General features: G+C 35.7%; 1 protein-coding gene across 2 annotated transcripts in view; it reads right to left on the reverse strand.

Moving 5' to 3' along the window:
* Positions 1-4,885: 4,885 nt before the first annotated feature.
* Positions 4,886-26,733, reverse strand: part of stv (BAG domain-containing protein starvin) — a 58,935-nt gene continuing 37,087 nt past the window's right edge. Inside the window, exons 1-3 of one of the 2 annotated variants that reach the window (XM_085949711.1) lie at positions 13,893-14,333; positions 8,057-8,219; positions 4,886-7,304 (exon numbers count right to left, since the gene is read on the reverse strand). In XM_085949711.1, coding sequence (XP_085805837.1) covers positions 5,758-7,304; positions 8,057-8,219; positions 13,893-13,961 — 1,779 coding nt within the window. In that variant the 5' untranslated portion in view covers positions 13,962-14,333 and the 3' untranslated portion in view covers positions 4,886-5,757. Of the gene's footprint in view, positions 7,305-8,056; positions 8,220-13,892; positions 14,334-26,733 lie in introns of those variants that run through there. The other variant, XM_085949712.1, reaches the window with a different exon arrangement.

Below are 26,733 nucleotides of genomic sequence, written 5' to 3' on the forward strand. Positions count from 1 at the left end.
CAACCGATGGATAGCGCGAACATTGCTACTAGCATTACATGTAAGGATCGTAGCTACGTCCATACAACAAATTCGCGTTACATTACATGCGTTTGGACGTGGCTTTATACATGTAACAAAAGTACACTATGCACCAAATAAGTTTGGTATCATCCCAAAAATGCATCAATAAGAGTTATTCAGTGAATATCATTTAGAACTATTTTTCGCTTTTTGGCAAAATACATAATGTATGATGATAGATCGCTTCTGTAGCACTTCTGCAGGGTGAGGTATGGTGGTCACGGCGACGAAATCCTTGAGTTTGTGTCACAAGGATACGGAGTGTCGAACTCTCATCCGGACCCAACCACTTGAAGCGTCTCTTCGTGATTACTTTAATCACAGACGGCTGCCGTGTCCATTCACAAACTTTAGTGTTTCTAACATTGTCGTACCAATGTACCCCCTAAGATTCGGCGGAGACATCGATTCTCGAAGCTCAAAAGTCTAGGACCTTTGAAGCATGATAAGATGTCATGTCTCACAGCCATACAGTAGTACAGGTAGCATGCACTCGTTGAACAAACAACATTTGGTTCTCACAGAATACAGCATTGACTCCATGTGACTCCAAGTTGGTTGAATACAGACCCACCACACTGATGCGGATTCCAAGTTCACTAAAAAGACTGCCATAGTAGAAGGGCATACACTAAGGGTAAAAATAATAAAAATCCGTTTGTATTTTTTTTAATTTATTAAATTTCAAAAACTGACAAAAATAAATAACCATAAATTTAAAGTAAATTTAACAAAAAATTATTAGGCATATTCACAGCATTTGGCTGACAAGTAATATGTATGTAGTAAAAAATGTGTACATAAATGATACATAATATTATTATTCGCAAACAGTATAATATTCATTCTCTAAAATTTTCCTAACTGATTCAATATTAATAATAAAAAAAAAACAAAATCAGATTCACTCAAGAGTTTCATTTCAAGTACCTACTAAGTTTGATTTTACGTAACTGTTGAAAAACTATAATTCATATCAGTCACAGCGAGACAGATACGGTTTAAACGTGTACTAAAATAACAATGGATGCTACAAACAGCATACGTCACACCGTAACAAAATTCGTCAATGGTAACGCAGAATATTGTATCTACATATTTGCTCACTAACAAAAAAAATATTTTCTTATCTTTGAACTATATTTAATGATTTTTCAAAATATTACATCGTAATAAAAAAACAATGCAGTTTTGGGTGGAACATACAGTATTGTTTAAGGCCATTTATTTCATATAAATATTATGTTATATTATAATACACAATGACATCTTTAGAAACTTTTAACAAGTTCGTATTCAATCATACCTAATTGACAATAATTTATACCTAAATATAACTCAAGATCTCTGTTATAATACGCAAATTAAGACAACATTAAGTTTTTCTTTAAATATACATAGAGTTTAAGATATAACATAATAAATTATTGCACCAAACATGCATACAATGTGTATCCCTGAATTTGAGAAAAAGAGACCTACATATCGCCATTTTAATATCACATGGTTGTGTAATATTTTCATACATTGATGGGTTTGTGTACAGATATTGTATGTCCAGGTATTTATACACAAAATGCCTGCCTGCATCATACTTTTATGCTGTAAAAATATTGTCACATTCAATCGATTCAAATCATTCAAATTCAATTTTCTCAAAACATACATATCTGGACATACAGTCTGTGAATTAACCCATCTATATTCAAGATTATTATATTGCATGCTATCTACTTATCCCACACTTCTGCACAAAATGATGTTCCGATTTCAATGTTAGAACTTCCGATGTGACAATTGAAGTCTCCGAATAACTTGATTTATCTAGAACCTATTATTATTCAGACTAATTAGGCATGAAGGTGGTCCAGATAACGATGAATCGGAATAATCAAAAAATAATAATAAAATGTAGTCTTACTTCGAAAATATTTTTTTTTAAATTGTAGATACATTTTTCTTATAATTGTACAAAACTGGTGATCAAAAAGAAATCTGCATAATCAAGGTTTGGATAACCAAGGTACTTGTAACATCTATGTAACAGGTAAAGGGGGACTTGTCCAATTATCTCCAATGTGATGACTATGCGCATTTGAAGTTTCTATAATTAAACATATTAAAATTTTGGTGGTATATGGAACATTGTGTGGTTTACTAAAGTAATCACAAAAAATTACTAAGGTAAACAAAAAATATATTTAAAAAAAAAAAAAAAAAAAAAATGCCATATCGGAGGTTCCAACAGCTTTAAGACGATACATATTTGTGTTTCAATAATAATAGACACGGTTAGTTTTGAATGTCATCATAACATTGCTAAAACACTAACACACAACCTTGTAACATTGAAGTAGCAATATTATGACCAACGACAAAAAATATTAATCACAGTGTAATTAAAACAATAATTATTGTGAAAATCACTTAAAAATGTAATCAAAACATAAGGCATAAAATGACTGCCCGCTGGTACAGTGGGTATTTTAGCATTTTCCGAGGAAATCAGTCAAGCTTCTAATGAGATATTCTTCCGGTGACAGTTTTGAAAATGAATAGAAATTTAAATTTAAGGTGTGACCTAAATTAGAAATAAAGTATTATGATATATTCAATATTTCGGTTGACGTCATTTAAGTACAAAGCAACCTAACAATATTATTACTATTGATTTATTTTTGAACAGAGAATTTCTTATAATTTTATTTAATTATTATTCATATCTTCAATAAATACTTTTGAAATTTAAAATTTGCTAATGTAAGTATATTCTTTAACAGTTGACAATGTCACTTTGAAGCGGACGAAAACAATCCTGACTAATTTTAAAATAAGTGGAACTAGTACTATATTATATTGCATTTTATTTTAATAAATAATAACTGTTTATATTTCGTGCCTTTAGAAAAAAATACAGTAGACGCACGCCCTGCCCTATAAATGTAATTGAGGACATGGGTAGAAAAGTTGCCCAAGTGCTAAAATCTATTTTGAGAAAAACTCCTTTTGAATTGATACATGAAGATTGAAATGATTTTTGATGACAATGTAAAGGTTGATACAAATATAAAACCACTTTTGCACCAGAATGCTCCATTAAGACCCCTTTTCTATTCAGCTCCTCAATTTTTTATAAAATTCGATAATGAATACCATTTTACATAGATTATTCATTTCTACTACAACACTGCATATTTTACATATTAGAAATTAATAGTCGATTGAGGATACCTGATGGGAATGAATTAGAATGGGTATATAACAAACTGTTCACGAGAGAGAAAATGACAAAAACTCATATTGATTATTATGTATGTATGCCAAAATGCTCATTTAAAATTAAAACATTGATTTTAAGTTATTTTGTGGTGCACACCAACTGATGAAATGTGTAACAATAAACCACACTTCTTACTGTTCGATCAATATAAGGGGTCGTCCATATATGACATCACATGAATTATTGTGACCAAGTGGAAAAGGGGGTGTCACTGTACTAACAAAATATAAACTTTTTTTTTAATATGACAAATCGATTTTAAAAGAAATTAATTTTTTCACGAATTGGAGAGGGAGGATATTAAGACAGAGGGATTAAATATTTCCTGACGAAATGTGACAATTGGTTCACAAAATACCCATAAATGTGTATTATTTATGGACGACCGGACAACCAACTCAAAATTTGATTCCCTATATTATTGAAATTACACAAATGTTTTGTATAAGGGATGAAGTCTTTGTGTACAATATACTATTTACTAATAGAGGACTATTCGTATAATTTACAAATTAATGTTCCACAGTACGGTAATGGTGTTATAAAAGAGGCCATAGAGGAAGTGATGAAGAAATAATATTAAAAAACATTTACAAATCTCATTGCATTCAAAGGCAAAAATACAAAAGTCATAAAAATGCCTTAATTATACTAGCACAAAACATTTAAATATAAGTGACTTATTGTCATCTAAAACAAGACAAAAAAATCTCATCGCATTTTTTTAAATATCAAAAACTGTTACAGTAATCTCATCCGCATCAAAAGGCCAGCATTCGATGCCGTAGGTTTCAATTCGGAGGAAAAGACTCGAGATTCGAATCACCCTATTGCTCGAGAGCCAAAAAGACTCGAGATTCGAATCGACGGACCACTCGAGAGCCTCATCTTCATTTTGTAAGTTAGCACGTAATACTTTGTATCAAACGGACTCACGTCCTAAGGCAAAAGACGGCTCATAATAGCGGATGAATAAAATGCACCGATCACAGGAAGAGAAGGAAGCCACGCACCCGCCTATCTTTCATCATCCGCTCAACCGACAGACTTAATCTATCTCATATAAAAAAAATATAAATACCATTACAAAATAATCACATACGCATACCTTACAGATAACAAGGCCCAACAGAATCAATAAGATAATTAAAATATGACATGAAAATTGACACACGCCTCAAAGGTTACGCAAACAGTGTAACGACACCAACAAATGAGATTCTTGATATTGTGATGAGCGGGCAAATGAGGTAAGCCTTAAGGAGACATGCATATTATAATTAATTGAACTTGTTTACTAGGTTTATCATTGTCTCAGTTACCATATCAATGGGAAAAAACAATCGGGACTAGTATATATATCTGGCCTTGAGGGTGTAAAAGGCAACCTCTACTTTTTGACAAGAGCACAGTAGACAATGCCAAAACTTCATCTATTTGAGATAATTAAATTAACCTGACATCTGAGATAATTTCACATATACTTATTATTCACAATATATTAAACATAGAAACCCATGCATTGGTAATTTTTTTAAAACTAAAAGTTGTGAATAGAAAAATATATGAAATTATCAAATATACCATTTTCATCAAACATGTTGAAGAAAACCTTCTTCTATACAGATGTAGCCTAAATGTATGAAAATAAATCGAAAAAAAAACCCATAATAAATTTCTCAACAGGGTTGCACTCAGATATAAAACGCCTATGACTATTCAAAATTTTATGGAAATTGAATTGGTTTTGTTGAATCAGTATTCTTCTTACGGCATACTTACATATTACGATAAAATTAGTATGTATTTTTTTTAATAAAGAGTTCTGATAATTTTACTAATTAAAATACGGGTTTCGCCCCTGCCACCAACTGTCATGAAATTTTTCAAATGTCAAAATAATAAGGATTGTTTGTTGCTTAGCGCAACTGGGATATGTGAAAAACTGACATTTACTTCAGCTGTCTCATTAGGGAAACTAAAGAATACATTAACTTCTTTCTATATGCAACATCTATCATTTACACTATTCTTTGAAATGTACAACTTTTGAGCATTGTCTACTCTCATCTAAAAGGTTCAGTTGTCTATGCTACTGCCACCGGACCAGATATGCACACCATACCCACACTTTGATTATTATTTGTTATTCTAGCATACAAATAGTTCTATCCTACACTCGTTTAATACTTTAACCATTTTCACATTATATTTATATCTTTCTATTATTTTTTCTGCCACCCCTTCAGATGAACGTTCTGATAAAATATACTGAATCGAACGACAAAAAAACATGAGAGTCATGTCCTATTTGCATTTTTACAAGATACACACTATGCTTTTTGAAATGAAATAATAATTATGCAACAAAATCTGTACAAACGTAATAAAATTAATGATGTGGCGCGACGGGACTATTGACTAGGCGCGGCGGCATCGATTTCCATGGCGGAGGTTGATGGGTCTTTGACCACCTCGGCGGGCTTCTCGTCCACCTGCATGCCGGTGGCGGATGCGCTCGCAACAATCTGTCCTTCATTCTTATCCACATCCATGTTTTGCAAATCACAGGCACTTTTATTAGCTTCTTTACTCTTGTCTCGCTTTTTCTGTCCGGCAGATTTGCCTTTAGGGGTCTTCTCGGTGTTTTCGCCATCAGGTACTTCAGTCTGCGTTTGGGCATCGCCCGCTTCCCCGTTGACGACTTCGTTGGCCTGAGGAACCTCGGGCTCCGCGGCTTTGACTACGGGGAATTCCGGTGGCGAGGTGACTTCAGCGCGAGCACTGCTTTCGGCTTTGGCTTCTAGAACGGCAATACACTTCTGAATGCACTTGATGGCCTCCTTTCTGGCCAACCGAATGTTCTCCTTGCCTTCTGTTTCAATGTCATCTAATTTCAGCAAATTCCTGGTGAGCATCTCGTCCAAGTAAACATATTCCCTATCTTTTTTGGATTTTCCGGTGAAGACTTCAACTTGAGACATGAGGTCCAAGACGTCCTTCTGGATATGTTGAATTTTATAGATGGGATCGTTGGGGGAGAACTGAGGCTGGGATGGCGGCTTAGCTTCTTGGGGTTGTTCCTGCTGAGGAGGCTGATGCTGCTGTTGTGGTTGTTGAGGTTGTTGGGGTTGTTGCGAATGCTGCGGTTGCTGGTGCTGCTGCCTTTGAGGCGGCGACTGTTCGCTCTGTCGAGGCTGTTGGAATCCTTTGTGCGAACTGAAAGGACTGGCGCCAGCCCTCCCGGGGAAGCGAGATCCGAAGGCTTTAGCGTAATATGGCTGGAAAAAGTCTTCATCATCCTGCGGCATAGGAACGTGTCTGGGCTGTTCGGAGGCGGACGGCGGGGGTGCGGAAGTCGTCGTCGGGTTCGTATTGACGACGGGCTCGTCCCGGCCCTCCACAAAGATGGGAATGTGTCGCACGTTGGGCTGTTTGTTATTGTTATGGTTGTCCTGTTGAGGGGGAGGCACAGGCGCCGGGGCAGGGGCGGGTGCCGGTTCGGAGGCCATGACGTTTCCCATTTGGCGATGTTGCTGCGGGGGGAAGCGTCCTTCGGGGGGGGCGGACATGGATCGCTGGTTTCGGGCGGAGTCGCCGTCCAGCTGTCCGGGTTCGGCGGCGGTCTTCTGACCGAGGTCTACTGTATTCCTGAGACCGTGCTGTTCTAAATTAGTGAGTCTGGTTTGGCTACTCGGTCCTTCGTCGGGGAGGGCTGTCTGTGTGGCTTTATCGGTGGACACGTGGGCGGGGGGGCCCTCCTCGGGAATAGGCGCGCGGTGCGGCTGCGGCTGGTGGTGGTGATCGCGCGTCGGGGGCGAGCGCGAGGTCCTCTCTTCGAATCCCTGCTGTGGCTCGAAGTGCGAATTCCACCGGGTGGGGATGTGCTCCCTGAACTCGGGGGGAATATCGTCGAAAAATAAGTCGCTGAAGTATCTGCTTCTAGGATCCTGGGAGAACTCTGAAATGCAGAAAAACGCACATATGTAATAACACAATAGTATTTATTAAACCTTCAGATGAACGATAATAGAAAATGAATAGTTAGCAATAATTATTAGTGACATGAGAATAAGTTAAGCCTTTACAGCCAAGGGCGTTATGCACAAAAAAGAATTAAACAAAACCAAAAACTACATAACATAGGAATATCATTAGATACACAAAGCTTTCTGTAGTAAATCATTTTAATATCGATAAATTTAATAATGCATTGAGAAGGTATGTAAAACTCTGTTTTATATATCGATTTATATTACTCGAATATAAGACAAAATGTTGTCAATCGTCAGGGGTGCTAATTTGTAAGCACCCGATTCGTTTAATGTTATTAGGTGACAAACGAAATGTAAATAATATGTAATCTTAAATGAGTCTTTCCTGTATTATCTATTCTAAAGAATTTTTACTCAAGAAATTCTGAAACCCGGTGCCGTCCACAATGTGTAACACCAAAATGAATAATTAATATGCTCTTTCTGTATGCATGGGAACGTCAAAGTGTTTTCTTCGTCAGAGGATATACTATCTGGAATCATAAAGGCTGCCCCACACGAACCGCAATAATTGAGATTCACATACCACCTGAAATTTCGTGTATGACAACAAACACGGCTTCATTAAATAATATGTGAGTTGTTCGGATGGGCATTAGGATTACAGATAACAAGTAGATGGAATGTTCTCCGAATGGTGTGAGGAGTGTATGGTCACCTGCGTTGGGTCTGTCGTTTCCCGCCGCGGATCCGCGCCTCTTCCTAGCTGTCCAGGCGGCCGGCTCGTGCCTCAGTCCCGCGAGCTCCGGGTGCCGTGCGGCTAGCTGCTCCCACGCGTCCCCCGACCTCTCCGGCGGGGATTCCTCGCCGCGGAAACCGCCCTGCAATCACACACCCAGAGACTCAGCAACTTCTCATCAACAGTAATCCACAATGCCTTGGAATAACCAAATACCTAATTCACTCCCAGTTGCTTTCGCCGCTGATATTTCGCCTACGGTGACGTTGCAGAAATTGGACGAAATGTGACACGTACCTGTGCTATGCAGTATAGTTAGCCGTGAGATTTTGTATCGGAAATAGATGGCCGTATGGTATTGAGATCAAATTCATGTCTAAATAAAACACTTATAAAATACGTAATAAATAAAAACCATCGGAATGCAAGGAAATGACAGAAGAAAATATGTAGGTACCTACCTATGTAAATTAGAAATACAATCGTATAATTTATATAAAATTCTGGTAGGTGCTCGTAAGTATCAAGTCGTACCTATCAAATATTTGATAATAATGACAGCGTTATTATCAGATATCCACGAACGTGTTTTTATCTTAATGCTATACGGCCATCTCTTTCCGGTAAGACACCTCATAGTCAACTGTGCTACAGCTAAATGACGTGCAAGTTACATGTAAGCAGTATTGTGTGTATGCGAGAGCGGTATCACTCGACTGCAGGAAAATTTTATTGACTGCAACCTCTGTGCGCGACCCGTGTAAAGTTAGTGATATAAATGCATATTTTAGTTCATAAGATCATCTGTCAACATCAACATGTCCTCCAAATCAATGATGCATCATTAACAAAGATCATTTATTACGAATTACAATGTGAATTTATTTCACGCAAACGTCTGTTTAATCAAACAGTGAATCAAATGTATGTTAGTGTTTCACAAACTGCAAACCAGTGCCAGGCCTAAAAAACTTAATAAAATTAAATGCGGTAGCCAACAAAAAAAATCACTGCCACTGAATCGAGTTCACATTTTTTATTATGTTGTGGATTTAGAAATCAAATTCGTAGAAATTTTCCAATGTCGATAGTATTAATTACGCATGTATTAGGTACATCTAGAATAACGACTCTCGTAATGTTTTTTTGTGTACATCATACACGACATTTAAAGCGTATACAACAGAACAGATAAATAAATATAATTCAAATAGGCTGTACCCCAATACAGTACATTTTGAAACAGGGTTTTGTATGTGGGAGTGTCCTACGAAAGTGAAACACATTGTAAACGTGCAATAGTATGTGTTGCAACCAATGACATGATTAATGGACAACGCACTCAATACAGTAGCTAGCAAGTAAATTGGCGCATAGCGACATTTGCACACGTATAGGTAGACGTCATGCAATTTCCATTATGTGATATCACGCATCGGGAATTTATAGCAATATCACCTTTATTTTAATGGCGTTAGAATAGTGTTTCTAGTGTCAATGTTCATTTGAGCGAACCCCTTCGAACCGAACCATTCGGCAAACCCGACAAAAAGCATCGGGAATTTATAGCAATATCACCTTTATTGTAATGGCGTTAGAACAGATTATGCCATTCGGCAGACCCGACAAAAAAGTGAGTGTCATTTTTTTTCTAGATGCTTCGTCCATATTAATGTCATTGGTTGCAATATTACACCAATATTGAATGAGCGTCAGTGCATAAACCGAGAGCAGTTATCAGAACGAAGGACAAGCTTAGAACGACGAACGTATTCTTGACACGTGTTTAAGTTTATCCCATATTCTTCCACACTCGAGATCGGTTGCCTAATACCTGTTACTCCACACCGGTTATGTATTTCAGTTCCCATTAATTGTGTTCCCTAAATAATGTCAAATGAATAATTTGACATTATTGTCATAATATAAATAGTTTAAGTATATATTTTTTAAATTATATATTGACAAGCTGTGTTTTTCCAACATTCAATACCTAATCAAAATTGTTGCATTTTTCGGGGACCATACCTAACGTGACCATACTTCCCGTTTTGAATGGTACCGTCCCGTTTTTAGGTAGCCTATCCCGTTGTCCCCAAGCACAACTTCGGGACGCCGAAATGTCCCGTTTTCAGAAAGAGAGCAACCCACGGTGACTTAAAAAAAGGGCGCAAAAAATCAAATAATAATCGATAGAAAAGCACCGGTAGAAAGGGTCTTTTCGAAAACACACAGTAGCAAGTCGCAGTTCTAAACGTAATGTTAATTACCAAAGAAAATTTTACTGGCAAGAACTTCATTCTTATTTCAAATCAAAACCAAATATTGGCACTTTGTTCTTCAGAAAAATATGTGACCACGTAAATTGTTTATTTTCACGAATTCATTCATGTTCTTTTCATTAATAAATAAAAACTATGAAGAAATATACGTTTTATTGAATACACATAATATGAAAAATTAGAAGACGTGAAGACCTATTTTTTTTAAATTTACATTAAAACTAATTATTATTCGATGAATTATTTGTTTAATTAAATAAAACACAATTTTAATATCGTACTTATTCCACGTTGTTAATTAAATTATGGACCGGTTTCGTCCTCCTCAAAGGGACATTATCAACATGCCCATATCAACATTGATAATGTTCCTTTGAGGAGGATGAAACCGGTCCAAAATTTAATTTAAAAAGTGGGATAAGTACTATAAAATTGTGTTTTATTTAATTAAACAAATAATCAATCAAATAATACAATGCAGTTCCACCATGAATTGACACTTAACACTATAAAAGAAATTAACACTAATTCATAGATCATAATATTATCGATTCAACACAGAAAGTATCATTATACATTATAATAATTACAAGATAAAAAGACCTTTTTATATAAAAATATAAAATTTAAATATAAATTTAAATTTTCTGTTGAATTATTATGCTCAATATGCTCAAACTTGTACTTGATATGAAGTAAATAAATAAAAAACAAACAAACAAATATAGAATACTGAAATGTCATTTTGACATTTCATTTTGATTTCCATAGTAACGCACGTATATAGTAATAATTTAGTTGCTAGGACTTAGGGCTTAGCAACCAATAATAGTCTTTTACTTTTTACGGATTTTTCTTAAATAACTTTCCATACAAAACAGAATTAACTGAAAATGAATTCAATTCTGCTGAATGATGGCTAAAAGTATTAAAAGAATGCATTGGCATCGTGTTCTGATATATTATTCTAAAAGTTTCAAATGTCTAGCTAGCCGGGAAGTTAGTTAAAAATAGATTGTAAGATTTGTACTGGACAAACAACCACCGGACAAACAAGAATACGAGCTAATAAAAACGTTGTAATAAAAATGAAGCTGTCACATCAAGAACCCATTGAAAAATTAACGGTTAGCTACACTATAATATATATTTTATAGGATTGTCACCCTGGCTTTAGAGTCCTACTATAATATAGTTAATTTAATTTTAATTAATAACGTGTTTAATCCCGAGTTCGCCATTAAAATGAATGTCATTAACAAGTCACGTTAGTCTTTTAATCTGCTAATGTAGTGGCTAAAGAGAAGGGGTGTCGATATATTTCGGGAAAATCGCGTCACGCCGCGTCCACGTAATAATGTCATCGTGGACAGCCAATAAACACATGGGTTACGGAAGCGAAAAATAACAAAACAGGCACGTCGCAGACATATTTACCTATCCGCTAATTACATTGATTATTTTCTCCTTTCTCTTAACAAACCTGTTGCAGTTGATCATACCAAAAATAATCCCCACATCGCCTTGCGAATATAATACACCAGTGGTAGCGAACCTAAGGAGATGATTTTGCAAGGCACGCGTTTGAAGAGAAAAAGAAACCTATACAGTACTCTCTCCTCTCTCTCTCTCTCTAAAGTGTCCAATTAGTGAAAGCGGCGGATTATAGGTATATCGTAAAAATAGTTTTTCTGAGAAATTTGTACTAGCAAATTACGGTTTTATGTATAATCAAAATCAAGTACATATTTACTAAATTATACGTATTTTACAACGTTTTTATTAGCTCGTATTCCTATTTGTCCGGTACAAATCTTGCAATCGATTTTTAACTAACTTCCCGACTAGCTAGACACTTGAAACTTTTAGAATATATCAGAACACGATGCCAATCCATTCTTTTAATACTTTTAGCCATCTTTAAGTAGAATTGAATTCATGTTCAGTTAATTCTGTTTTGTATGAAAATTTATTTCAGAAGAAATCCGTAATCCAATCCACTATTATTGGTTGCTAAGTGGGTGGTCCTAGCAACTAAATTATTAATATATACGTGCGTTACTATGGAAATCAAAATGACATTTCAGCATTCTATATTTGTTTGTTTTTCATTTATAAAGAAAAATGCCACATCTTGGAATTTAGAGCTTTGATCTCCGATACTACGTTCCTACCAATTTCAATCCATTTTAGATAATTAATTGGCTACTTGTGAAAAAAAATATATCATTGTAACTGTTAAAGATTTGTAAATTGCTTGAAATATTTTTGCAATATCTGTTCTACAATCAGCTAAAAGATGGTAAGTAAAAATACGACGTTGTTTGCACTAAGAAACAAACGAATAGTTAAATAAACAAAAGCTTTTTATATTACATATTTAACCTTTTCGGTAGGTTTAATTTTATTGTATCGGTAGTATTTTGAGTTTGACTGGCTACGTGTGAAAGGGGGAATGATAATCAAGATATAAGATTGAAATGAGATTAAGTTGATACCTACTAACTGTTTTACAGTGTCACCTATCCAAGGAAAACATATGTGACATTATAACCTTTTCACACAGCGAAATAAATGTAGAGTCGTACCACCAGTTTATTAATCAATAACATGTTGAATTTAGATATTTAATTTATTTAGATTGATTTTATCAAAAATAATATGAATTTTATTGGCTACATGTGGAAAAAATTTGATAATTGAAACTATACCGTTTCATTTCGTGCAACCAAATTTGGAATTTTACCACGCGAACGCTGATTCACTAAGATTAATTTGATTAAAAATTTAAGATGAGCTTTATTGACGAAAAAATAATGGTTATCAGTGTAACTATTATTTAAGTTTCAACTCACGAAAAAGATGATAAGTACCTAGAAGCGTGTCCGTAAAATTGCATCAAGTCGTACCTCGTACCATTATCAGATATTTGACAGCAATCAATATCAAATAAATGTTCAAATTGACTGTAATAAAATTGCAACATTGCTGTCTGCAAGTTCCACGAACGCGTCATTCTTTAATCTCACTGATCAACGGCAGCTCACGGTGAACTGTGATACATGGAAATGTACCTAATACGTACAATTTACAAGTAACCAAGTAAGCTTTTATTGGAAACCAACTTTTGAGTTTTACAACGTAAATTGCTAATTCAACAAGAAATAACATATTTTTATTTTAAACCTTCCAAGGTACCTAGGTAGTAGGTACCTACATATTATCTCGATTAATTTTGTCAACACTATCACGTTAACCATCAATTTTATTTCAAATATTGTTGATTGCATTACAACTTCTCCATAAGTTAGGTATATTAAAAAAAGTTTTAAAAAATAACACTTTTCGAGCTTTTGCTTTTAGCAATCATATTGACAATTTAGACAGGTATTGCGACCAATAAAAATGTATTACTTAATTGTGAAATAAAAGAACAATTAACTCTTTCACTAAGTCCGTGATTATAGCTTTCGAATAATATTTTAAATACCCATATCCAATGAGGAAAATGATATTTATTTGAAAATGCTTACTTTTATATCCCTCCTATCTTTGCCAAGTTCAAATTTCTTAGGATTTTCGAAAACAACTGGCGGTTCCATATTTTTACAAATGTCCACAAATAATAATACACTTTCCTATCGACTGTATTGTCAGATCACAGAAACGTTTCCACATTTAAAAGGCGTTCTCTTCATTGGCCAGGTTAGTCACAAATCAAACAAGAGGCCGTGGGTGTTGCCAGATTCGCTTACACTTATCTCAATCTCGCAATCTCGCCATATATGGCAACAGCACAAAGCACAATAAAATAATAGTCTTCTGATGGCACAATAAAAAAAAATGAATATGGCGGAGAAGCACGTTCGTTTGTTTGTTTACACTTTTAGTACGGGTACAATTTCGCGAGGAAAATGGCGGTCGGGCGCTGCGATCGCGACTCGCGGCGCGGGAATAGAAAAGCGATTTGCAATGGCGAGGTGTCCGCCATCGCTTTTATAAATAACACAAGACCGTGTGGGCATCTGTCCGAGATTCTCAAAGTTTTCGTGTGAGATTATCAAAATTTCAGCATTGAATGGAAAACATCACGACACCCAAACATGCAACATGCCTAAAATCTTCTGGGGATCTTAGCCGTCTCCTTATTAGGTTTCTTGAAAGTTTTTTGAAGTACGCGAATTTAGAGAGAGACGTACTTCCACCCCTCCACTAAATGTGCAGATTCACATTTCGTCATATATAGCTTATTAAATTTCATCATGGTCCAGCTGAGGCATGGACTAAAAAGATCGTAACTATGCGACGCGCGGATTTTGCTAATGACGCGTGCCGAACTGAACATAATTTGTCATAAAAATTCAACATGCGTCCATTTAGTGTTATATTTATTGTTATATTAGTAATGATAATAATATATTCATTGACATGTTTGCTTTTGCAGGCATGTGCAGGCATAACATTTTTAGTCATCTTTACACAATTTAGGAATATATTCTCACGTCGCCATCACAAAAAAATCGACGTGCTCGCACCTCGAATTCCGCTCGGCGATTGGCGTAGAATGCGAAATTTCGTCCCACCTATTGTTAAAAATTATTTGCCGTTTCACTTATGTGTGCTCTTAAGGAAAACGGAAACTATATGGACATCCTACAATGGTGTCCATATAGAATTCCCGCCAATAGCGTTGAGGATGTATCCGTCCTTTTGTCAAGGACATTTGGTTTTACTTCATTGTGTCAATAGATGTTTAAAAAGATCTAATTGTATAGAGATGAAGCCTAATCATATGAAACAGGAACAAAAACACCCGTCACCTCTAATATAAAAACTTTAAAAACTACAAATGACAGTAATGTTAAACTGGAACTTACTTCAGCGATTGTTATAAGGAAATCACAGAAGGCTCCATCTGGAAGAAGTTTCAACCTCTTTAATTTTAACAATGAACAACAAGTCAATTATCATTTTCGCTACACAGCACAGTATTCTCCATAGGGTGGATGTTATATTAAAAAACTTTATACGAGGAATGGTTGTTACCTATTCGTTCAACTCACTGGGTCCTTCCAATTGATAAAAAAACATGTTTGAAAAAGAACAGAATGTGATCGTTTTTCCAGACGCACAATATGAACCTGCACCCATATCGTCTGATATTGGCGCTCTGCTACTAATCCACCGTAGGGATAATAACCGATTTACTCAGGTAGGTAGTTCTAAAAAAAAACAGTAAAAGTAAAATAATAATCTATTCATTTTTATCCCTCGGCCCAAAGTTTGGTAGCCGCTGGAGAGTCATCTCAGACGTTGTTTATTTTGAATTTGGAAGCGAGAAACGCCGAGAACGTTCTGGAAGATGGTGGAAAATCCGAACATGACGCCGACGTAAAATACGTACGACCACGCTCTCGAATTATCTCGAACGTCATGGAACATTCTAGAAACTTCTGCGCACTTCCAGAACGGAATCGAACGAATGCTTGGCAAGCAGGTGAGGCGGACCAAAGATGCGGAGGTGTTGGGAGACCATTCCGTGAAAGGATTCCGGCCACAACGTGATTTGCAGCATTTCTGCTGATTAGAATTAAAGCAGAGTAAAACATTATTAAGCTACTACCAACAATTCATTTGTTGCTAACTAATTACATCAACCATGTGAAAGGTCCCTCATAAACGAATCTGCCCGTAAAATTCTGGGCTGCCCGGGGCCACTCATAGATACATATTCCATCCTTTCGTGAAAAGATAAATGTGAAAAAACTTCACCTACATTTATTCAAAATCTGCATTCATCTCTTTATATTATCATAATTGTCTTATTCTGAACAAATATAATATAATTTTGCCATTATAATATGCAATTCAAAAACTTTATCTACATTGCAATATGGATGATTTTACATATTTTCTATTTGAAAACGCCCTATATTTACACCTAGATCCGTGGTAAACAGGTCATTGTTTCTGACGTCTAAATGTAATAAAGTCATAGTGAATTACACACACATGTGAAGAACTCCCAGGAGCCCAAACCCCCCCCCCCACCCCGCAAATACATCGCAGGCCTACATCGTATATACGGTGGACATCCCTAATTGAGGAGATTAAATTCCTCTCTTCTACTCGAGACTTCTAAATCCAAACTGCTGACCATATTGTAGAGACCTCTGTATTAGTATTACGAGTACCTAGGTAGGTACGTCTTCTTAAGTGTGACTTACTGCCATCCAATAAGCTGATGAAAACGAGCTCTACGGTTTCTTGATGATGTGATTTTATATAGGTGATTGTGGTTATATTTCTGTGGATATGTACCTATATGCTGCCATCTACACTTTGCCGCCATAAAATTGAATGAATGAATACAATATACTATGATAAGGTGTTTTATAATCATTCCCGGAATCGCTGAATAAAACGTAATCTATTCGCGGATTTAGAATTTTCGCAGTAAGGGAATAATTAGTGAGATACACAAACGTAAGCCATGTTATGATTTATGTATCGCTATTGGAGTCTTGTCACACTTCTCTCGGATAAGGATTGCAAAATGCTCACACAGTTATGCGGGGGCGAATCAAAATAACAAACTATATACTTAGTCAAACGTGGCTAATTACTACGAATAAGAAAATAAGTTAAATTTAATACACTCTTAGAGGCATTAAGTAGATGTCGTCTATCTATACCTACGATGACAATCGAATAAAAAACTAGTCGCTTACAGTACGGACTGGCATTTCGATTGATATTCGTCGCGGTTGGCAATCATTGCGTTGCATCTAATGTGAGATGGCAATAATCCATATGCCTTAATCCTAGTATCGAGAAGAGTTGTTGCCCTCCCCTAAAGCCAACAGCACGAGGTATAGCTCCAATTGGGATATCATGAACATCCTGGTACATGGAGCAAAACACTGATTGAATGATTAATAAAATTAATACCATCGACCAAGGATACTTGATGGAATTTGAATTTTGTACTATTCCATTTGTGTATTTTTTGTGACCCGGATTTCGTCTTTCGGGATCTTCAAGCACCATGCGCACTCAGCGATGGCAAATACATACTGACAACGAATATAGTTAATTCTTGTTTATGTAGCAATTGAATGTAGTGAGGTAAAAACATTATTACCTACCTAAAGCCGCGTTGACACGGTCCAAGTACCATCCAAGTACACTTGGATCGAGTTCCATCCAAGTGACAGCTTCATACTATTTATTCCTATCCAAGTACACTCGTATGAGACATCTTTATACTAATTATTCCTATCCAAGCTACTTGGACCGCGTCCTACTTATCCAAGTTAACTTGGATAGGAATAAATAGTATGGAGCTGTCACTTGGATGAGACATCTTCATACTAATTATTCCTATCCAAGTCTACTTGGATCGTACTTCGACCGTGTCAACGCGGCTTAAGTAAAGAATCAGGCAGATTAATATGGTGAGTGCGCATAGTGCCTGAAGATAATTATGATTTTAAAGTGAACAGAATATATAGCTTTCAAAATTACCTAACGGATGGCATTCGTAACTCAATTTCACAAATTTTGCGAGTTACTTACTGCCTTCTTCCTTGGAAAGGCAGTATACAGCTATATATACAAGCATATCCCGTGGCGAGAGTGTATTTTAAAGTTGTGATGGGATCTCCCAGAAAAAAACTATCCAAATACGTGTATCGGAGTGAGCAAGATTTCTATTTGAAGCCTAGTTGAAGATACGCTGTCTCCTACCGTAAAATTATTAAACAATAATTAACCATGGAAATTGGGTCGCTATATAGACTATAGTCGATCAGACCAACTGAATGTCGGGCATATTTGAGTGGCTCCTTACATTGAAAGGGCATATGGGGCATGGCTCCCACAAGGAGGGGTTGACATGGCTCTAGCCTGGGGGCTCGGGCTTAGGAGGAGCCCGGGGTGGAGGATCGACCACTTAAGTAAGATAAACACCCACCACAAATTCGCTCTAATAGTAAAAAAAGTTATTTCACATGTAAAAGTTTATTTGATAATTATATTTAGTGTTTTCCCTGACTAATAAAAATGACTGTTATTTATCCGATATGGCGAAGGTAGCATGTTAATTAGCTATCACAAGAGGGGGTCGCGAACGGTGCTTCATAATATGATACCGAATGCTGATAATTCAAGAGGATTAATTTAAAAATGCCAATAACCTCGAAAAATACACGGAACCCTGGAGAATTCCTATTGTAGAACATTACATTGGCCTTAAGGCCATGCATTAGTTGAGGCACGGTCTAAAAAGATCGTTGCTAGGCGATGTGCGGATTGCGGGTCGCGGGTGAAAATGACGCCTGTCAAACGAAATATTATTTCTCATATAAATCCAACATACGTCCATTTTATGATCTGTTTATTATTCTATTAGTATCAATAATAATATATTCATTGACATGTTTGCTTTTTAAAGTAAATGGGTAAAGTTTTTAGTCATCTTTACACGATTTTAGAATTAATTGGCCCGTCGCCATCACGCAGCAAAGTGACGTGCGTCCGACTCCACTTCTCTCAATGAATGCGAAGCAAGTACAAATTTTCGTCGCGCGTACAGTTGAACATTATTTGGCGTTTCACTGATGCGTCACCTTAACATTAGCGATAGGTTAGGGGGCCCGCCAAACATTGTGGCCTGGGGGCCGCTTTAGGTTGTGGGGGCCATGATATGGGGAGTATAAAACCCGTTATGTATGCATCCATATCAATTGGGATTATTTTATGTGTACAATAGTCATATATCAATACACCCCTATATGGGGATTTAGCTAATGGCATCGGTACAACGAGGCATCTTTAGTAAGTCAATTTCCATTACGCCTTACCTACACATTAGTGGATTTTGGAAGCGGAATTTATTCAAAAAATTCTTGACGACTCATAGCAATACGCTATTAAAACAGTACATAATTATGCTGTTATGACGCATGACAAAATAAATTCAATGTGGACAAAAAAAATGCATAATAATATGTCTTGCGATAATAAGTTACATGTGTATAATGTGACATTGAAATGAAAATCGTTTGCCAAAAAATACGACAAACTATCGAGATGCCCACTTCATGAAAAATGTATGCACAGTGTGCACAATATTATTGTGTGACTATAAAACATTGAGTAGTGCATTGATTTATATGCCCACATGCAATTTTATGATTTCCTGATGTAACGTAATACTAGATATTAATTTGACTGAATTATCAAATCATTGGGTCTATTCTATACTTATCGACCGCTAAAGTGATAAAGTGATAAATGTTATCAAACTTAGGGTAGGTTTGTATCAAAATATTAGCACTTATTGTAACAATTACACGAAGTTGGTTTTTATTGTTGCAATAAGTGCTATATTTTAATAGCACCTATCTTGCTGCTGTTAAAATATCGCACTTATTGCAACAATAAAAACCAACTTCGTGTAATTGTTACAATAAGTGCTAATATTTTCATACAAACCTACCCTAAGTTTGATACTATTTATCACTTTTGTGTTCGATAAGTATAGAATAGACCCACATATGTGATAATTATTAGCTAGTGAATAAATGCAGATTCTAATAATTAACTATGATTGCAGTGCATTTCAGGGTTGCCAACCAATGACAAATAAATGTACACAAGAAAATCGTTGTCGCCGTCCCGCACAAATTAGCGACAAAAAATCTGAACCAGACCCAGAAGAATATCTCCGGCACGATCTTCTGGCTAAATTAATACATTTTATAGCCTTATTTAATTAGTCGACGATATTTCTCGCCGGATGAACATTTGGCGAAACACAGCACCGACTGAATTGAAGAGGCAGGTAATAGCAGGATATAGAAGTAATCAAATGCGAACTGAACTACTAAAATTGAGACATACGACCTTTTTGTACCTATTACATTATGTGTTGATTACGATTCCAGAACGCTTTTTGCTTAATATTGTAAATAAAAAAAGAAAAGGGCAGTCTGATGTTACACTTGATTTTGTGACAAATCGCGCCACGGAACGGCCGCACTCATTATTACATATGTCTTCCATAAATTTAATGTAATTATTCAATAATCTAAATTGATTAAAATAATTTAAAACTAACACCGTGTTTCGAATTCTCATCTCACAAGCAAATTTTTATTACTTACTATTGTTTTTGTGATTTTTCGCGATTGTCAACATAACTAATAATGGTCACAAATAACAAACTTATTTATGCTTGTAATACTAATCTACTAATGCGAGATCTTAGCGATAGCGCTCATAGAACGCGTCGAGCGGGCGAAGTCGGCGAATGCAGTGTTTATTCATAACCATAATCACACGTCTCTTCCCGCGCATTACCCTTCACCTATGTAATAAGCGGCCCAAGCAGCACAAAACAATTATTTTTAAAGCGTCTCTCATAACAAAGCAATAAAAATATTATATTATTTCGGGGCTTGTAATAAATATTTACGACGACATTATTCAACCAGCGATAAACTGAACACGCAATACAATAAAACAATGACTTCTCTGTAATTAAATAATTGCTTTCCGCCCGTCGATCGACGATGCCTCGCGCAGCGTGTTTTTGCTCGCTGTGTTCAATGAATGGACTCCATTGTATTTTCTTTCATTCGTAACGCCGAGAAGCGGTGATTCGCGAAAAAACGATGATTCATGCGGCGCGCGCGTATAATGCGTCGCCATATCCAGTGGGCGCTGGCGTATTTTATTACGTTGTATTTTCGTTGATTTACGCGCCACTTGTAGAAATTTTGCGCGAGCGCCGCACTTGCTGCCTCAATGGGCTTTATGCCTTAGCGATGGTGCCCACAGAACGCGTCGGGCGCCGCACTCGCGCAAAATTTCTACAAGTGGCGCATAAATCATTGAAAATACAACGTAATCAAATACGCCAGCGCCCACTGGATATGGCGACGCATTATACGCGCGCGCCGCATGAATCATCGTTTTTTCGCGAATCACCGCTTCTCGGCGTTACGAATGAAAGAAAATACAATGGAGTCCATTCATTGAACACAGCGAGCAAAAACACGCTGCGCGAGGCATCGTCGATCGACGGGCGGAAAGCAATTATTTAATTACAGAGAAGTCATTGTTTTATTTTATTGCGTGTTCAGTTTATCGCTGGTTGAATAATGTCGTCGTAAATTTTAATTACAAGCCCCGAAATAATATAATATTTTTATTGCTTTGTTATGAGAGGCGCTGTAATAATATTTATTTTGTGCTGCTTGGGCCGCTTACAACATAGGTGAAGGGTAATGCGCGGCGAGAGACGTGTGATTATGGTTATGAATAAACACTGCATACGCGGACTTCGCGCGCCCGACGCGTTCTGTGGGCACCATCGCTTAGACTATATTTTATCACTACAATCTTGCAAATAAACCTCACCGCACAAGACATTGAGAAGGATGTAATTAGTTATAAATGAATTTACAATGCAATAATTTGCATATAATATTTTTTTTAACTTTACTTTCATAATGTAATTGCAATGTATAGAAGTAGGTTTTTCTTCGAGAACTTAGCAAATACGAGAATAATCGCCACCGCAAGAGAACAAAATAAATTAACTGTTTTGCATGTTTTATCTCGGAATTACAACTAGTGATACGATATAATATTTCTTATGAAATTCGTCACAAGTGTTATTGTTAGACTATGCAACCATTTAAAGACAATGAAGTACGCATTTGAACGCTATTTTGAATAACTATTCAGTATTCTAGTATGGTTTATGAGCGTTGTAAATTTATTCATAGTATGGTTTGGTTATCTTTATATGGGAACTTAGAATCAGATGTCATTAACGTTTTTCCATATAACATATACGTATTAACAATGTATTACTTAAATGTTTTTTTTTATTCTTATATCGTGTTATACCTATACCTATGTTACGCCGAATGTGCGAAATTGACTATTACATGAAATGGGCAAAATTTTGGCTAATTCGTGCAATAGTCAAGCCTGTTGCCTTATTCATGAATTAGGTAAATTTTCTGCCGAGTACGTGAATTCGCCAGGGTATGGAATTCTTAAACTGTCAACATGACAGTAAAAAAAGTAAATTTAATACGGATGGTTTTATTAGTTATAATTGGACATAATATAATATTAATATTATTAGGTTAGGTTAGGTTTTGTAATTCTGAATTATTCAAATGATTGTCCATTTTAAGGTTAGCTAACAAGCGTCAACAAACTATCACAAACATACAATCGACCATTGCACGATTGATACCCAAGCACGAATCAAATCGCGAAAATACCTTTCAATAAAATTCTTCCGTTATCATATTATAGTTTTAGATTTTTTTGCGCATAGTAAATGGATATGGACGTCATTGTATTTATTGATTGGTATATTTTTATATTATAATCAAAGACATTTGACACATTTGGTTAGTTTGATTAGTTGCAAAAAACACCACCGGAGCGCGACCATCTATTTTGACCATAGATAATATACGTACATTTTGACCAATGCATGAGCATTTGACACATTTAGTTTAGTTGCAAAAAATACCACCGTAGCGCTACTATCTATTTTGTCCAATGCATGAACTAGGCAGAAAAATTACTGCCGAATTCACGCACTCGCCAGATATTTTGTCTAAATCATGAATAAGGCAAAATTTTGCCCATTTCATGTAATAGTCTATTTCGCACATTCGGCGTAACATATACACAGAATTTAAAAGATATAACTATTTGTTCACGTAACGTGAAGAATTGACTCTGAAAATATGTCAACCACAGCCAGAAATTAAAACAATGATCGACGCAGGATATGCTAAGAATCTCTCCATAACTTCAACCAAGCGAACGGCAGTACAGGGATCGTTTAACATAACTAGCACGTTTAACAGAAGTCACGATCTTCGACAGTGAGGGATTCAACGAAAACATTTTTTCGTAAACTACCTGTCATCAGTTATCATTTAACACAATACTAATGTAAATTTCAAACATGTCGAAGAATTGAAACCATTATAAATAAGTTGCGACTTAGTTTGCATTGCAAGATCCATTTGTAGCTAGAGTAACACACCTGTGCTTTTGAGATTTGTTTGCTTCGGCCGCACTCAGATAAAAACGCATTGCATTAGTGTTATGGACATGAAAGAAGTTCTTTCTATAAAATAAACCACCATTATTTCAATGAACAATCACGTAACATTGCAAACAGTGGGTGGTACACAAGTAACCAAAGCAGAACATCAACGGTTTCCTTTTCTGTTGCCAACCAATGCATTATGCATTCAATGCTACCAACGACGAGAATATTATTATTTTTTCCTATATTATTGTCAATTCGTGTATACCTACAACACCGAGTGGAATCGATATCAACTGTCTTCATATCAACGAGCTGTTAAAACATAGCACATTTTGACAGTTCAGACGGTTAACTTATTATAACTATTATCTTCTCAATATATAAATATGATAAACTACCATCAATATCCGCCGATAACAGCCTTGTGTATAGAATAGATGCCCAAGAGTTCATATTAATAATCCACTAAATATTCTTTCATATAACTACGAATAACGAATTCAAAAAGTTCATAAAAATTCAAAGAAATACATAACAGTATTAGAAAAACAACATATTAAAAAAACCTACATCATGAAGGACACCGAATGAGCTAATTAGTAGACCGTATTTTAAGATTTTTTTAAGCAACGTCCACGTAAACTCATCCTCACGTAAGTGAAATATAATATTGATATACGACGCGATTTAGTTGAGTACAGTTATTACCCACCCAATTGGCACTACTAATGGCAGGTTAGTTCTGCACCTTCATTTTATTACAACTGATGTTCCCATTTCTACGATAGTTATCGCCGTTATCGGGGACAGACAGGTCAGCAATACGGTGAAAGGCATAGTTCCCATTTCCACCGCGCACAAATCGTAAAACGTACTCCTGATGTGAACCCTTAATACCCACAATTGACAACCCCTGCTGCAGCTGAATGGAATGAACGTCAACATAGGTAATATTAAATTTTATTATTACGCCGAGTTTGTAAAACGCGTTGGTGGTTTCTCGTGAATGAAACGACTTGCAACTACTTCAAAGATCTAGAATAATATTATTAAATGATGCAAATTAAATTATAATTGAGCGTCAAATCGTATTTGTAACAGCAGTTCACTGCACGTGGGACGTAAACAAATAAAAATCGGTATACGCCATTCGCCACGAAAAACGGGGGTTTTGTTCAATTAATTACGTTAAAATAAATCGCCCAATTAACAACACACGTTTACATAGAGAAGATTGAAATACTAGAGTAAATTTGCACATTGTTTACTTACAACATTAATCTTTAGTTGGAATATAATATACTTCACTGCAGACCACATAATAATAGTAACTCGTTACTACTTCATATAAACGACAGTGAGGCGCTGTATTGACGTATTACACTTTATTACCAAAATTTCGTATAAATTGTGCACTAGTGAGGAATTTCTGGGGCCGAGGATCAAATATATTATAAGTGGCACATGAGTAAATACATAATGAATGACCCAGGAACCGTTTTCATATTACCATACCTCAGTGGTAGGGATTGCAATACCGAATGAAAATGTCATTACCGGTTTTTCGGTATTTCTTATTGAATACCGGTATGTCTTAAGCATTAAAAAAACTAAAGTAGGTGCTAATCAATAAATATAGCTATTAAAATCTTTCAAAAATATTATTTTATAGCAAAAACCTACATAATATCTACATGTATTATGTTGACATTTATAACTATGTATTGATCATAATTGTCGAACTAGTGATTTTTTACAAATAATTTTAATATATTGATAGTTTTAACTAAAGCACTCAAAAGTTCAAGTGAAAATAATTCCGGCTGCAGGAAAAACTTCTTAAATTCAACGCCTGTACAGTCCAGTCCATCAATAATTATAGAATAATTGAACATTTTTGTCACGGATGTTTTCTATTTCGAAATAATATTATGATAATTTGTAAAATATATTTGATGAAATTTGTTTTATTATTTTTTCACCTCTATTGGATTCACTCAATATATTTGCATTTTAGCAGCACATAACTTATTATTAATTTTCAAAAACGTAAACGAGCGTGCTTTCTTAATACCGAAAATTCCGGTATTTTGGATTTTTAAAACCGGTATTTCGGTATTGATAAATACTGGAATACCGGTTTTGAAATACCGGTATTTCAATCCCTACTCAGCGGCAAAGGGTACCTTTTGATGGTAGGTGGGCTGTATATAACTGAAAACGAGTCCTACGACGGCTATATTTACAGTAGATACTTGAATCTGAATTTTGTTCATCTTCAATATTTTACTGAACAGCACATATTATATTTCACCTTTTTATAATAGGTAGGTATTACATGAAAAGAGGACGACAGGTACTAAAATAGATATTTAACAAAAATACCTAATGCCCAAGCACCTCAACCGCGATTCCAACTCGATCTAGAAAATTGTGTTTTCACGAGAGTCGGACGCTTAGACCTCGGGACGAATCCAGAGCGCCGAAATTAGTGTATATGTTACGCCGAATGTGCGAAATTGAATATTACATGAAATGGGCAAAATTTTGCCTAAATCATGAAAAATGCAAGCCCGTTGTCTTATTCATGAATTAGACAAAATATCTGGAGAGTGCGTGAAATCGGCAGTAATTTTTCTGCCTACTTCATGTCTTGGACAAATTAGATACTAGCGCTACGGTGGTATTTTTTGCAACTAAACTAAATGTGTGAAATGCTCGTGGATTGGTCAAAATATACGTATATTGTCTATGGTCGAAATAGGTGGTCGCGCTCCGGTGGTATTTTTTGCAACTAACCAAATTTGTGTCAAATGTCATTGATTATAATATAAAAATATACCAATCAATAACTAAAATGACGTTCATGTCCATTTACTATGCGCAAAAAAACTAGAACTATAATATGATAACGGATGAATTTTATTTAAAGGTATTTTCGCGATTTGATTCGTGCTTGGGTATCGTACATGCAATGGTCGATTGTATTGTTGACACTTGTTAGCTAACCTCAAAATGGACATTCAGTTGAATAATTCAGAATTTCAAAAGCTAATCTAACCTAACCTAACCTAACCTAACCTAACCCAACCTAACCTAATAATATTATATTATGTCCAATTATAACTAATAAAATCATCCGTATTAAATTTACTTTTTCTGCTGTCATGTTGACAGTTTAAGAATTCCATGCCCTGGCGACTTCATGTACTCGGTAGAAAATTTACCTTATTCATGAATAAGGCAACAGGCTTGACTATTACATGAATTAGCCA

This window comes from Rhyacophila brunnea, unplaced genomic scaffold, assembly GCF_057557595.1.
Source record: "Rhyacophila brunnea isolate RB1 unplaced genomic scaffold, BYU_Rbru_1.0 scaffold_22, whole genome shotgun sequence".
NCBI lineage: Eukaryota > Metazoa > Arthropoda > Insecta > Trichoptera > Rhyacophilidae > Rhyacophila > Rhyacophila brunnea.